At 44.4% G+C, this 15617-nt stretch overlaps 1 protein-coding gene across 2 annotated transcripts in view; it reads right to left on the bottom strand.

The window, feature by feature from the left end:
- Positions 1-551: 551 nt before the first annotated feature.
- Positions 552-15617, bottom strand: part of Arhgef26 (Rho guanine nucleotide exchange factor 26) — a 104392-nt gene continuing 89326 nt past the window's right edge. The window contains exons 11-14 of one of the 2 annotated variants that reach the window (XM_050147412.1): positions 13536-13709; positions 4540-4607; positions 3224-3328; positions 552-2534 (exon numbers count right to left, since the gene is read on the bottom strand). In XM_050147412.1, coding sequence (XP_050003369.1) covers positions 2392-2534; positions 3224-3328; positions 4540-4607; positions 13536-13709 — 490 coding nt within the window. In that variant the 3' untranslated portion in view covers positions 552-2391. Of the gene's footprint in view, positions 2535-3223; positions 3329-4539; positions 4608-13535; positions 13746-15617 lie in introns of both variants that reach the window. The other variant, XM_050147411.1, reaches the window with a different exon arrangement.

Genomic DNA, 15617 nt, shown 5'->3' with positions numbered 1-15617 from the left:
CTCTCTCTCTGTAATGTCTGGGTGTGGGTCTCTTATTTGTTCCCATCTGTTGCAGGAAGAAGCTTCTATGATGATGACTGAACATGGCACTGAATAGCAGAATATCATTAGGAGGCATTTCCTTTTTCAGTGATAACTTGGCAAGCTTCATCATGGAAGATTTTTTACCCAGTTTTCTTTCGTGGATTATCCTTTTGATGTCTTTATCACCCAAACTCTACACAGATGCCAAGTGAGTATTGCTTCAAGTCATTCATTTTGTGGCACTCTTATGCAGTAATGGGAAACTAACATAGAAGGATTTGGATTTTTTTTCTTCCACCATGATTTGCTAGATGATAAATTTTATAAGCACAAAGACAGTAGAACCAATTCTCCAAAGCACCTGTTTCCTAGGTTATCCGATGCCAGCGCATACCCAAGAGACAAGGTGAATCTTCTGTAAGGCTAGCTGTAGATACTATCTCAGTACAGCCTTGATTTAACCACACATACCCCAAACCATACACTTCACCCCACAAATAAATTAAATCACTCCAGCACAGAACGAAAAATATATATAAAATCTTTATCAATTCACAAGCTTTGTTGAAAGTGTACAACAAGTTTCAATTTATTGGAACAATAGTAACATTTCTGTACTGTAGGCATGAAGTCACTGTACAATTCAAAGAAGGCATTGAAAAAAGAAAGGTTGAAAGAAAAGCGCTGTGTTAAACACAATCACAGTTGAGATGGAACACTGTGACTGTTAAATACCGGCTACACTGGGACACTTTAATAACAGGGTTCAGCCGCTTGACTTAAAGGATATGCACATTTCCACACTGTTTAACACTTATAAATTAATTCACAGGATCCGTAGTGTTACTTTATAGCTCCAAATCAGTATTAGCAAAAATAATACAAAATGATTCTTGTTGCAAGCAACACCTTCTGTCCTAAGTAAAACATACCATTAGAATAAACTGTAATTTGTTAGCATTTCTTCTAAAAAGTTTGTGACATTACTGATGAGAGAGATTTCCTCTTTTATACTCTTAGGACATCTTTTGCTGGGGGACCACTGCTATTGCTCCAATCACATACTTACGTACATTTCAAAAAACTCACGGCCTGGAATGTCTTGCAAGGAATACATGTAGAGGCAAAAGGAAAGCAACTCCAAGGTGAGAAAGCCCCTGGGACCTCTCCTCTGGCTTACTGCTGGGTTTGGGTTGCGAGGTATGAGCCAAGCACACCTACACACGGGCCTTCTGGAGCCTTATGGTTTGGTGCTGTTTAGACAGGAACATGGCCACAGGACAAATATCTGAGCCCTCCATAATGTATATTTAGATTTTATTTAGTGAACAGAATAGAGAGGGGGTATAGCTACCAATGAAAATAATTTTTTTCTATCTTTCGAAACTTCATTACTGTTCAATGAACTCTACTATTCTACCTCGTCTCTTTGTACTAGTGGAAAAATAATGTCCTATAGGAACTCACAGCTAAGAGAGACTCCAAACCCAGCCGTCAGGTATTGAGTGCAATAAATTCCTGTTAAGGTCAAAGTATTTCAAGTGAGTACCTTGTTGGCATCTTGATAGTGTCTAAACTTAACTTTCTCTTCCTTAATGTGTGTTCCAGCCACTCTGGACTTGAAAACAAGTAGAACAGCCAGGAACCTTGTGCTGCTGAAGGAAAAGCAGCCTCAGGTCAGCTCTTTAGCAGGTGGCCCCTAATATCCTGTCTTCCGATGTTCTCGCAGATGGGAACCGTAAAGCCCGGGTCATTTTAGTAGCTTAGGTTTATTAAGCTAAAGTTAGCCAAGACCAATACTGAATGAGGTGGATTTTTACAAATCCTCACTGGGCAACTCCTCACTTTCCTTCTAACGAGGAAAATGATAGCAAAGTTCAAGTGTCGATTTCCCTTTCGTAGAAAGAGGTTTACAGTTTACAGAACATGACAGCTCACCTGCTGAACTCTTATCAGTCCCTTTCAGAATTAACAGCATTAGGCTAAGACACCAAAAGTATTTACAAAATGAACAGTCCTTCCAGACAAACTGGCTGATGCTGTGGGACCGTACAAAGGAGAAACTTAAGGAGGAGAGCAATGCTCTAAGTGAAACAACAGAGAAGCCAAAATACAGCATCTTACATAACAGCGCAAGTGGCTGGAGCCAAGGACTATTGCTATCCCTGAAGCCAACTCTTCAGTGGACCCAGAGAGGTTTTCAGGAGTGTCATCATGCAAAAACAGCTTTGTGGACCAACTGCATCTCGCAGCTGTTCTTCCGAGAGTACAGAACAACTTGGCAAGCTTACAGGCACGTGTTTCCGTCCTTTTAGTTAAGCGGTGATAAGGGAAAACTAGCCCCTATTCCGCTGGCCATCTGAGAGGTTACACGTTGGTTTCCAGTCCTAACAAACGCCCCATCCTCTCCACATTCTTATCAATAGTCGCTTGGCACGTTATCTCCTTTGCACATTCCATCGGAAACCAGCCCCTCTCTCCGTCTCGAAGTCGTTCCCCTTCATACCAGCCTGCAAGGAAAACCAGGTGGCATCAGGCAAGACAGGTCTGGAGAGATCTTACTGTGCCAGCTCACTCTGAATAAGAGATGCCCCATTCAGAGGTGGCTTTCTTCTGTGGGTTGGGTGACCATGGATAATAGGCAAGAAGAAACTTCAGTGCAATAGATTCCCGTTTAGGTCAAAACAGTTGAGGTGAAACAGGACAAGGTTTCAAGAGAATGAGTGATATACCAAAGACTGGACATGAGCAAAAAACTCGGGAGGAGGCTAAGAGAGCGTGAACTGACTAGGGTTCCAAAGGGAACCCTTTGGGTATGAGAGCAGGACACCCTTTCTTTTTTAAGTAAGGGAGCAGGGCAGAAAAGCCTTTGGAGTTGGGAACTACAGGACTACAGGACTGGGAAGAAAAGGAAACTTCATAGTGACTGCCTCGTGTTTCAAAAGCAAACAGAGAAAACAGAAGATGACCAAGAGGGGGCAAGGGAAGGGTTTTCAAATGATTACATCTAAGCACTCATCGGGGCTCTGAAAAGCTTGTGGTTTGGGGCATGGATTATCAGAAACAGGGATTAAGGATTGGACAGAGGAGCTGGAGTCAGGAACTGGAATACAAGTACTGACAACAAAATTAAATTCCGTGCACCCGAGGCTCTGCGAGTGCCTGTCTCCTCCGTCCCTATGAGAAGAACCCTACTCACCATCACCAACACGCTGATAAATGAGGACCACGTCGGCCACCTGTAGGGAGAGCTCGTCCGGCTGTTTGGCAGTAAAAGATCTAATGATTTCCACCTGAGTCAGTGCTGTGGAGGAAAGGGAACACACTGACCTTGCTGAGGAACAAAACTCTTACAAAGCAGCCGCATGCATTCACTCACTCGGCTCTGTAGTTCCAGAGCTGGCACTGGCCGACAGAACCAGGCTTCTACGGGGAAGTGACTTTAAGAAGCCTCATGCTTGTTTATGACCTTTAGAATTTTAAAACTGGGGTTCAAGAGGGGTCTTATGATGCATGAATACGCTGAGGATAGCCTTGATCAGGAGCCATTCATGGTATTATACACTGGAACTGCCAATCACCATCGTACACTGGGGAAACTGAGGCAAGAGAGTACCCAGGTCTCTCTCCACAGTATCCTCATCCGACCAGCAACTAGGCATAAAGGCTGTGAAAAAGCTTAGAAAAATGAGGGCTCCAACCAAAAGGTTGCCAGACTAATTTGGAGTACCCCAAAGTGCTGATTTGCACAAACACAACTTCAGCAAAACTGACTGGCATGGCTTCATTTTTTTAATATAAAATTTAATGTCGCACCAAACACTTTTGCTCTGACTCTAAAAGCTGTGACCATTGTCCCTAGAAACCACCTTTGTAACCCCCATTCTTCAGTCCTCCAACTTCAGGCAGAGCATCACAATGAAAGAATAAGAATGAGGGGACACCAGAACAATGAAGCACATTTTCTTGACATTGCCATTTACACTAAAAAAATGTAATTTTCTTTAGATCAAAAACTTGTAACTAGACACCCTGCAATTCCAGCGTTTGGGAAGCTGAGGCAAAAGCTTGAGTTCAAAGCCAGTCTGGGCTAGTGTGAAAGCAGGCCAGGCAGAGCTACAGAGAAAATCTTTTTAATAATAATAATAATAATAATAATAATAATAATAATAATAATAATAATAATAATAATACACACCACCACATTCTTCTGTGTGTATTCAAACCCATTAATAACAGCTAAGTGTAAGCACTGCACAATTCAAGCAGGGTTTCACCCTCTGTAATTTACCGTAGCCCTCATAATAACCCATGGTGAACCCCATGCCTCTGACTCACGGATGGAGAAACAGATTCATGAAGGCAATGGAGTGCTTTTTCATGTTTATCTAACAAATGCACCTGCGAGGAACCTTGCAAAGCAGGTAGAGATGGAGGTAGTGTAGTAACCATGCTAGCCAGCAGGGGGCAGAGCCCCTCCATATTCCAGAGCAGCTACCTCTCCTGGAAACTTACTGGTTCGATCTGGTGGCTGCTTCCCACTGCTGTGTCCCAGGGCTGTGATCCAGCGAGCTCGCTCACTCCTAAACACAGAGAGCAGGTGCAATTCAGATTCGTCCCTTAGACACCCAAGTAGTATATCCCAGTTAGCCCGTGTAAATCAATTTCCAAAACATAAAGGATCCCGGAGGGTAGGGGACTGACCCTTGAGACAGGGGAAGGAGTAAGTTTTAAAAAGGCAAGCAAACATAAATCTGGCTCGCTATTGGCTAAATGGAACTTTTCATACGGCAGTAGGACATTCCCGCCAGCACATGAAAGCGCGGATACTCAGCACACACCTGGTCTGAAGTTTAACAGTTCAAAGATCAATTTCACCTGTACGCGAGCCTGTGACGCAGGATCCTTCCCCTCCCCCACACACGGTCATTCTGGTAAACAAGACAGGGAATCTGACATAGTTACAGTTATCTCTAACACAGGCACCTTTGGTCAGTGTGAGCTTTACTGAAAGACAAATTCTGACATGTTGAAACTATTCCCAAGTGCTTTAAAATGTTTTCATGAGTATAATTAGAATGAAAAATAGCCCAACTATTTTAATATCATGCTAAGGTATAGCCGTATGAAACGAAGTTAACCATGACTACCACATCCCAAGTCTCGGGTAAGTAAGCACTGCTCCATTACAGTCACTCTTGTGTCTTTAGAAACCAGCATTAGCGCTGCAATTCATTAAATCACTCTACACAGATTTCCATTCTCTTAAGCACTCACTAAATGCATGTATGTCAGATATATGTACTCAGCATCCATTACTTCATATAATCCTTCCAAAACGCCACCTGTGGGATGCGACTAGCATTTCTGAGGTTAGTAGTTTAAGCTAATCACTGTGCCAATGTGCCTTCTGGACAGATGTCTTTATCCCTAAATACTTAAAGAAAAAAACGAAAAATTTTCCCACTACCTCGCATCTAAACACGTCTCTCCAACCTAGCTTCACTCCCCAACAAGAATTCCCCTGCCACACCATTTAGAGCAGCCCACATGAGACCCGGCAACAGTGCACACTACCCAGGCTTTCCCGCTGTGTTCAGCAGCCTTGCGGGCTCACCACTGCCTTCTAAAAACACTGCCTCTTGGGGCTCCTGAGACGGAAGAGAGAGAGGTGCCCGCCCTTGTGCAGGGCCCGAGTTCAGTTCCTAGCATGCAGGCAGGAGGCTTTATGACTGCCTGTTACTCCAGCTCCAGGCGATCTTCGAACATCCACACTCACGCGTACATCCCCACACAGAGACACATACATGGAATTAAAAATAAATCTTAAAAAAATGTCACAAAATTTAAAAAAAGTATTTTAAGAATACTCAACTCTGCTTACACAAACCCATGTCTATTATGTTACCAGACCAGGAGCAGTCAGTGCTCCTGTCCAAAGGAATGCCGCTCTAATTTTCATCCCACATATTAATCTTCCATTTTATAGATTAGGAGCTGAGGTTCTACATGCAGTTCTGTTTGGACTTCTTTTGTTTCTATAGTCTTGATATGGAAAATCTAACCTCGTCTCTTCCAGGTAACTTCCCTTATCCCTATCTGGTAGTCTCGCCGGGGCCCTCTGCCCAGCCTCAGCATATTGCTGGCCCACTGTACCCTCCTGAAAGCAGGCAGTGTGGGGGCGGGGAGGCCTGGTTAACTGGATTATCTCTAGAGCACTGCTTAGTCCATAACCGGGGCTCAGTAAACATCTGCTGACAAGAGAATCAAATTACCAATCACACCCTGAACCTTGATCATTTATCAAGCCGTTTGCTCCTGTGACCAGATCATAAGCTCTGGCAGGGCAGGAATCGGGTCTCTTTCTTAAATATATAGAAAACTGCACGATTTAAAGGCCTCTCTTAGCAATATATTGAGGTTGGCTCAAAAAAACAAAAATAAATAAATTGATACATGTTTAAAAGTAAAAATAACGGGTTAGGCATTTCCGATGAAATGGGTATGCTCAAACAATTTTCTTTAAAGAGTGAATCAAGAGGCTGAGGAGACGGCTCTGAGGGTATTGCTCTGGGCACGCATGGGTTTGGATCCCCAGAACCCATGGAAAAGCTGGACTCTGTAGTGTGAGTCTCTGTAGTCCCAGCTCTCCTGCAGGGACATGGGAGGCAGAGAGAGGAGAGCCTCAGGAAGGTTTGGAGCCACCCACTGTGGTGTACACAGTGGCAATGAAGCCCTAGCTCCGATAAGGTGGATTTCCACCGGGGACAGCCCTCTGGCCGGCACACACTGGCATGCACAGGTAGGTCTACACTCACCCACGGAAAAATGAAGGAGGTGAGGTTTCAGGCCGTCATACATACAGCTATTAGAAGCCGATGATACCATCCTGCTTCTAAAAGTGTTGTCTTTCTAGCGCAAAGGAAAATGCTCTACCTTGGTTTTGTGAGGACTAAGTAATAAACAGCTTCCTTTAATCCAGTTCCCAAATAAAATACTTTAAATTCTGTCAAGTGATGGGGGGAAAGGTCCTTATGATGCCACAGGCTCAACTAGATTTCCCAAGTACAATGTCTACCAGAAGGAGACTGGTTTACTAAGAGCTAATGTCCACAGCTCTGTGTCTCCTTGCCATACCAAAGCCATGGTAGGCCTTTACCCCACGTCTTATCCCGCCCAGAACTGAATCTTTTCCACAGGACTCTGCAGACAAGGCCAATCTCAAGATCCAGCAGCTGTCCCCTGCTACTGAGCGCTGAACGGTCCAGATGAAATCATTCACCCCGTGCCATGCTGTCTGGATACTAATGGCATCCTGTAGACAGCGTGGCCCCTTGCTGAGACTCTAGAGGACAGAACAAGCCACTTGTTGTTGCCTTCGCTGAATGGAGCTGTTTCTTGAAAATGTTTCAATTGAGCCAGTCCCACCCCCTCTTAGAAGCTGTCAAACCACACCACTTCCCCTGGGGCTTCTAAGCTCCTTGCCAAGGGGCTGGCCCACAAGGAAGATGGAAGGACCTATCTGTAAAGCAGGGGCAGAGCGCTCACTGTAAGACAGAATCCTAAAGACAGGAGGACCATTATTAAAGCCATGGCTCACCCTTTCTCCAAGGACAATATGAAACAAGAGGAATACGCAGCCTACCGCCCGTGCAGTTCAGAGGTTTCCCTTTGCTCAGAGTAACCGAGTGGGAAACGCTGGGCTAATGCAAACTCATACCTGCGGGGTATCAAATTCCAAGGCACAACTAACCCTTCTCCAACCGAGCTTCACTGCATGCACAGGCTCTGCACACGGCTGGGGGTACAGAGTGGACAAAGTAGGGTTCTCGGCTGTTCACGGTCCTTAATACAATGGAGCAGACAGAACAGAATGCATCCTATTCAAGCCTCAAACAGCGTGCAATATGCTGGGGAGAGACTCTCCTTAAACCACATCCGACCAGAGGAGAAAGAACACGAAAGGGCGAAGAGACTGCCCAGTCCTTCCGTCCCCTGTGTGCCTGGCACTCTAAGATGCCACTGCGCTTTCCTCATGGGGGAGTCAGCAGCTGAGCACCTTGTCCTATCCCTTAACCCAGTAAGAGGCACAGCAGGTTTAAACACGATTGCAACAGAGTCCCAGACACAGGAGTCCAGTTTCTTACTGTATCTACTAAAGGCTGGACAAGCATTAGAAAAGGGGGCTCTAAAATAACAGCACACTGCATCCTCACACTGCTGGCCATCCCAGCACTCAGGCTGAGGAGACAGCAGCATCGCAAGTTCCAGGCTAGCCTAGGCTGCTTAGGGAACCTTGTCTCAAAAATAAACAAAGCCGGGCGTGGCGGCTCACGCCTTTAATCCCAGAACTCCAGAGGCAGAGGCAGGCGGATCTCTGTGAGTTTGAGGCCAGCCTGGTCTACAAGAGCTAGTTCCAGGACAGGCTCCAAAGCAACACAGAAAAACCATGTCTCAAAAATAAATAAACAAAGAAACCAACAAGTATTAAAGGGCAGTCTTATTTTTCCAACATTATAAAAATAGAAACGATCATTTAGAAAATAAGAGTAATTCAAATTTATAATTCTGTCACACGTAGACACACCCCCCCAAAAGTCAGACTGACTGTGACGCAGTTAGCATGCGCCATCTGAAACGTGAGGGCTCAGTGTACGCTTCACCTGTTCAGAGAATCAAATGAAGGCTGTCTTAGTTTGGTCCCCCACCCAACAAATGTATGTAACATTGTTATCTTCTCTCCATGGAGCTGGAGAGATGACTCAGTGGTTAAGAGCACTGGCTGTTCTTCCAGGAGACCTGAGTTCAATCCCCAGCACCCACAAGGCAGCTCACAACTCTCTTCAATTTCAGTCCCAAGGAATTGGCACCCTCTCCCAGACAAATATGCAGGCAAAACACCAATCAATGCCCATAAAATAAAAATGAACAAAATCTCTCAAAAATTTTCTGTCCATTTCTACTTGAAATATCTTACGTGTTTATGAGAGGTGTCTTTCATGAGCATGGTTTTAATTTGTCTTAGAAGAAAAGAAACAGGTTGTTTGAGAAACACTATTCTCTTGCAAAAGATCATATTTTGACCTAGACTCTAGATTCAAGAAGTGGGGAAAAAATACTATATATAACCCGAAATATATTTTTCCATTATAGACTGTCTATTTTATATTGTGATTTTCCTAAAGGAAGGAAGATTGGCTCCGAGATAGCACTTACAGTCTTATTCCATCCCTTTACTTCCTGTTGTAATTAAATCATCAAGTGAAGCAGGAAGAGACAAGGCTCCCTGCAAACAATGCCTCTTTGTCCCTGGCCCAGCACCCGGTGGTCTGGATGGCTAACAGCACCGGCCACACTAGTTAGACTCCCGCTTTCTCTGTGAGAGACGTGCAAAGAAGGATCTCTGATTGTGGTTTATGATGATTCTGTTCTACAGTTACAGGGACGAGGTGAAGAAAGTGTGTACCCCTCACTGAACACACACTAGATGGCTCAATCCTCCATACACTGGACCTGAAGGACATCAATACTGCAAATGCAGGAAGCCAAGGTCATCACTTGCTACCTACAGTCTGCTGCCTTTGGGAGCTGCAGCTGCCTGGGCTTCATTGTAGTGAAGGCAGACAAAGGGGACTCTCCATCTCCACAGCCTTCTTGAAAGGTCTCGAGGAAAAAGATCTGACAGTAAAACATTCTTCCCTTGTCTTTTCTTGAGGAGTAGCTCTTTATATTTTTCAAACTCTTGTCTGATTAGCAGTACAAACTTAAGGTTTGTGATAGCCCAACAGACCCAACACTGTGGACACCACTAGGCATACATTCTCCAAAATGGTCAGCAGTGTTCTCAGGAACAAAGGTTGAAAATCAGGAGGAACTGTGGGGGAGGAGTTTCTCCAGCAGCAATGCTTATAGATGCCAGGAAACTAGGAAGGGGCCAGGGGGGAGTAGCGCATCTTAAGGGGTGGGAGAACAGGCTTAAGTACTGGAGGGGTGGGCGATTGGGAAAATGAGAGCACGAGGGAGGGTAGCCGACATGAATAGTGTGTGAAACAGTAATATGGAAACTAACATTTTTATAAACCCATTAAAAGTGTAAGTTAAAATAAGAAAGAGTTGGAAAGGAGATACCGTTCCTAGCTAGAGAATTCTGCTCCTAGAAGTCATGGTTATGAAATAGGTATCACAGTATCACATGGAGAATCCTCTTGTGAGTTGTCCCAAGGGTCCCCCACATAATGCAGGTTCTTGCCATTCTTCCTGGTTATCCATGGGAACTAGATGACAAGACGCTATTGCTGAAGATACTATTCATCTTAATTGCAAAATATAAAGAATTAATGTCAGAACTGAGCAGAAAGCTGCGTCCCTGATGGCTAGCTTCCAGAATGCTAGAGAGTGCTCTAGCATAGGAGAGCTGAGGCTGGGAGAGAAAGGGCATCAACCTTGAACCCTATGAACTATAACAGTAACCATTCAGCAATATGTGCCCACTGCTACTCTAACGGCATGACCATCTTAGGGGCAACCAATGCTCTATGGTCGGATGTGAGCCTGTTCCACGAGAGGAAAATCAAGGTTCATACTATGAGTTCAATCAAAAACCTGTTACTGGGGAAAACAGACGCCATAAGAGGCAACATCCTACTGTTGTTTAACTAAACTTAACTGAGTCAAACTGCTTTCTAAACACACATGTTTATTCTCATAGACAAATGCTACCCTCAGCCGTTATCAGGGAAGCTTCTCTTTACAAGTAAACATTCATGAATACAGAGATGTTTTGTTGCTTGGGTAAGGGAGAGTTGAGTGCACAGCCCTAAATGGGACATTCGTAAAGCTCAGAAAATCCTGAGGGAGAAGCGATGGTGAGAATGTAAGAGCCAGTTGTAGGGATGGAGAAAAGCGACAAAATGGCTGTGTCCTAGACATGACACAGCCACTGTAATCATGTGCTCATGGCAGCTGTGGTTGCTTTCCCTGGGCTTGCACAAGGCTCAACCTGTCAACAATCGTGGATGGAAAGGGGGCTAATGGGGCACAGCCCGCCCCTGCTGAACTACTTACTGGTCACTGACTGCTTCTGGGTGAGAACCATTGGTCAGCCCACAGATCCAACCAGTAGTTCACAAATCTCAGGTGCAAAGAACACTCCTTACGCTGATCAAAACTGAGTGTTCAAAACCAGATAGACCACGTCATAAAGACCTGGTAAGTGCGTGGGAGATAAAAGATATTTAAGTTGATTCACACAGACCATAATGTGCACATTTTATAGTGCTCAATCAGTATGCTCAGCTCAGCTTTTATATTTCCAGGTGTAAGCTTAAAACAAATAAATAAAGAAATAAAGCAAAACAGAAAAGCCAGTAACTCACGACCAATCTACAGATATCCACTCCGAGCGTGCAGCAATTTGCTAGACATTTAAACAACTAATTGTGCATGAGAGTGTATGTGTTTTAAGGAAAGCACACTTGGGAGTCATTTACTTTTTACCTCTACCAGCACTCTTTTGTATCTTGCCAGCATCTGTATTTATCTTCGGAATTTCTTGTTTACATTATGCCTTTAAATGTTTTGCCTGTACATATGTATGCATACTGCAAACAAGTCTGGTGCTCACAGAGACCCAAAGAGTGTACTCTAAAGCCCTTGGAACTGGGCTCACAGATAGTTGTAAGTGACCATGTGGGTGCTGGAAAGTGAACCCAGGAACTCTGTAAGAATAGCAAGTGCTCTGACCACTGAACAATCTCTCCAAACCCGTTCTATTCATTTATTTCTCAGCTGTATTTGAGGGCAGAGAAGGGAAGAAAAGAATGACAGTCACTCCTTCTGTTCCAGAAGAGAGACTTCTGCCCCCCCCCTTTCTGGAATTCTCTCTTTCGCTAGTAAAGAGAGAATGACCAATATGAGTCATACTCATGAGTTTGTGGGTGACATAACTAAATATTCTGAGAACATGTCTGATTCAGAAAATGGGTAACTGTTCAATCCAAGGCAAATCAAAGGCAAGAGAGCAGAACAGATTCTACGGTCTTGGTATAAAAAGAGCAGGACGTTGCCTTGGAATATTTAAGAAACAAGTGATGGAGATTTCATAAATTATGGATGAGCCAGTCAGGAAGAGCTCTGCAGTGCTCTGGCGAAGCCTGAATGAAGAGCAAACTGAATAGAAGAGGACACAGGCAAAAGCAGCACTCTCTGCATCTCTAAGTACAGAGGGGGCACTTCCATGAATTTTCTGGGACATCTAAGCAAGTATTAACCCCCAAAGAGTTTAAGCTTTTCTTAAAGTTACACAAAATCCAGCATATTAATTCCATTTTTTAAAGAGGTTCCCTCACACAAAGGACACCGAGTTCTGCCTCTGCTACCCAAGGCCTTCTAGGGTTGAACAATGCCTTTCCTTACTCCTAGCCCTGGGTATGTCCCGTGTTCGATTCCAGAAGCACAACCCCAAGGACGCCCTCCTTTTGAAAGCAGCAGACATAAAAGGCAATGCTAGGAACTCTTGTGGGTTTTTCTACAGCCCTCGGGGAAGAATTGCGAGTCCATAGAGCAGGACTTCTCCGGCAAGAAAATACTTTAACATAAAAACTCAACTAGAGTTGGGGCTGTTATTCACTATGACCGGTTGATTCATTTTAACCTCTCTACATGGGGATGCTGACAGATGATCAGGTGATGGAAGGAAACAAGCAAGGACCAGAGAGGACCCAGACTTAGGGAACCCCTTTTCCTCCCTTGCTCTGTTCCCTGATCCAACATAGTACTTGGTCTATGACTGTTCATGTGGGAGTGGACCGCACACTAAGTGTGGGTGAATCTGCAGGTGCACAGAGAATGCCTGATCTGCTTTCAGAGATTGACTGGAAAGCGGAATCAAAAAAAGTTTTCCTAGGCCAGGTATAACTCCGAGAACCCTTGTGCTCTGTCTGCCTGGAGACAGGTGATTCAAGATTCACTTCAAATTCAGTCCCAAAAGAAAGCAGCATTTGCTTAGAGTTTCTACCATTTAATTATTCGTCCCAAAAGGGGTGAGCCATTTTTTCAAGGCTCCAAAGTGCAGCAACTACAAGGTGTTCGTGTAAAATGTTAAGCGGCCACGTCGTAGCTTTTGGTATTAGAAGCAGCTTCTCTAGGGCTGCAGAAAGACAAACGGAGGTTGACGTAAAGTTCCAGACTATTCCAAATGAACTTGCCGGAATGAATAAGAAAAAAACTTTATCCTAATGTTTTTGTTTATCCAAATGCCAGTATTTAAATAAAATGCATTTTTAATGAAAACGACGCATCCATCAGGACGTACAGGGCCCAAATTGCAACATCCCACCCTAGAGATCCTCAGGAGATCATATCTGCTAAAAGCACCTGGATGCTGTGCTCAGCGCACAGGAGGTATACAACAACAGAGATAAATACCAGCCGCTGTCTGTGTAGAGGAGGAGCAGGTGAGTGAAGAAGAGGGAGGTCGGGGAGCTCTGAGCCTTCGCCCTATGTGCACTTACTGGGTCTCAGCCCCGAGCAGCATGTCCACCTTCTCATTGGCATGGTTGCTGAGGACCGTCAGAGTGAAGAGGTGCGTGGCTGAGCTCTGTCTTGAGTAAAGCATTGTGGAGGTAGTCTTCCCTGGGGAAGAATTAAGCTCCTCGTTGTCACAGGATTCCACCAGCAGCTGATCCCTTAAGGAATAATCAGTGACGTTGTAACTCTCTTCACTAAAAGACGGGGAGAGAACATGTCAATCAGCAGCAATGACTGTGACACTGTCACACTTCATTCACATCACATGTTTTTTTTTTTTTTGAGAATTGGGCATCCAGAGGAAGCATGAGAGGAATGACCTGTCTCATAACATGAGCTGGTATCTGAAGTTTACCTATTGATTACCAATCATGAGAAGCACCAATACTCTATAATATGTAGCACACATAAAGTACATCTCAGATAAAAGAGATTTTTGAAAACACAGATCATGTCTTACACGGGCTTAAAAAAATCAACCTAAATCCAAGTTGGGTGCTTCTTGAGTACAAACTCTGAGAAATTTCTACCGAAGATCCAAGCATCTAGCAGGCAACACCATGGGACTTGCGTTCCCACTTTAGGAAGAATAAACAAAGGTTAGATCTCGGAAAAGATGAAGCATTGAATAAATTAACCCAATACAGAGCCTCCTAGGCTACATTCGCCACAGTTCTCTAATTGTTATAATCAGTGAGACTTGCATGCAGTAGAGTTCATGAATGGGCCTCTCCCCAGCTTTTACACCCACCTTCAGCACAGAATGAAGAGGGGACTGTAAAACCCTGCCCACACGCAGGTAGCCCAGCTTTCACCCCTTACCCCCAAATGACCACAGCAGAGGATGGAAGTAGAAATCCAGAGGTCTGCTTGCTCTGGCAAATGCCCACCCAGTCCATCTTCTCTCACATTACAGACTCCCGTTTTAGAAGCCACCAGCCTCAATCATGTTGTATGTCCATCCTTGCTTATCCACCCTCAGACTGTGAGCAAGGCTAATAATTTCCTCCCAGGACAGCTTGTTCCTGAATGCTTCCCACTGTGCCCTCCTGGAGTGCCCTTCCTCAGGGAGTTCAACAGAGTCTGAGGTCTCGGCTTCTGAACCTTTCCTCTACCTTCTAATCAATTAGCTTCTTCTAACAGAATCTTGGTCTCTCTAGGGGATGCCATAACCCCCGCTGTCTCTGCTCACTTCTAGAAAATAATCACTTCTGGCTCCCAGGAAGGACTAGACTTTGGAGTTCACACTATTAGTCTCTGTCCTAATCACAAACGTCTACATACTTCGGGGTCTCCCAATCCTCCCTTATGACTCCCAAACTTATTGTCTGTCTCCAGCCTTACTTCGTTCTTTGCAATCCATGATCAGCTCCTTGAGATCTGTCAGTTCTTTGACTTCCTCAGTGGCTTTGGGCCTGCTACCTCAGCCACCTCAGTCACCTCAGCCATGCTTTATCATTGCATCAAACACAGTCTCTCATCCATTTCCGTATCAGCCAAGACATACCATGATCTACCTGGCACACCGAATCTTACTGGCTCACCATATCCTCATGCCCCAAACTTATTTTCACCTGGCAGTTCCTGCTCACTGACTCTATGACCTTTTCCTCTGTTGGTTGATTAATTCCTCGTGTCCCCTCAGTCATGCATATCAAATTACCTAGCCTGGAGTCCCTGTGCCCAGCTAAAATCATTTCTTGTACACAAGCTCATCTTCCTCGGCTGAAATTGCCTGGGAAATTCCAAATACAGCCCTCCGCTCTTTTCCATCCTTGCAGATAAACCTCAACTGAACTGCTCCAAATGACCCTACAATAAATTCTAACATACTCTAAAAACAATGATTATCTCATGTAATAGCAAATATAAGTATATGAACTGAGAAGAGCTGAAAGAAAACACCCCCTGTGTCTAAATATACTCGGGCTTTTAGAACAAAACATCTTGTTCAAAGTTCTGAGGCCTGCTTTATTCAGTAGTAAACATTCTGCCTTGTAAACGTCCTTGGAAAATTTCACAGTCTTTTTTTTTTTTTTTTTTTGAAGTTTAGTTTGATGGATTCT

Source organism: Alexandromys fortis, unplaced genomic scaffold (assembly GCF_014885135.2).
Source record: "Alexandromys fortis isolate MF-2015 unplaced genomic scaffold, M_Fortis_MF-2015_v1.1 scaffold_53, whole genome shotgun sequence".
NCBI lineage: Eukaryota > Metazoa > Chordata > Mammalia > Rodentia > Cricetidae > Alexandromys > Alexandromys fortis.
This window is presented reverse-complemented; position numbering and strand designations above follow the sequence as displayed.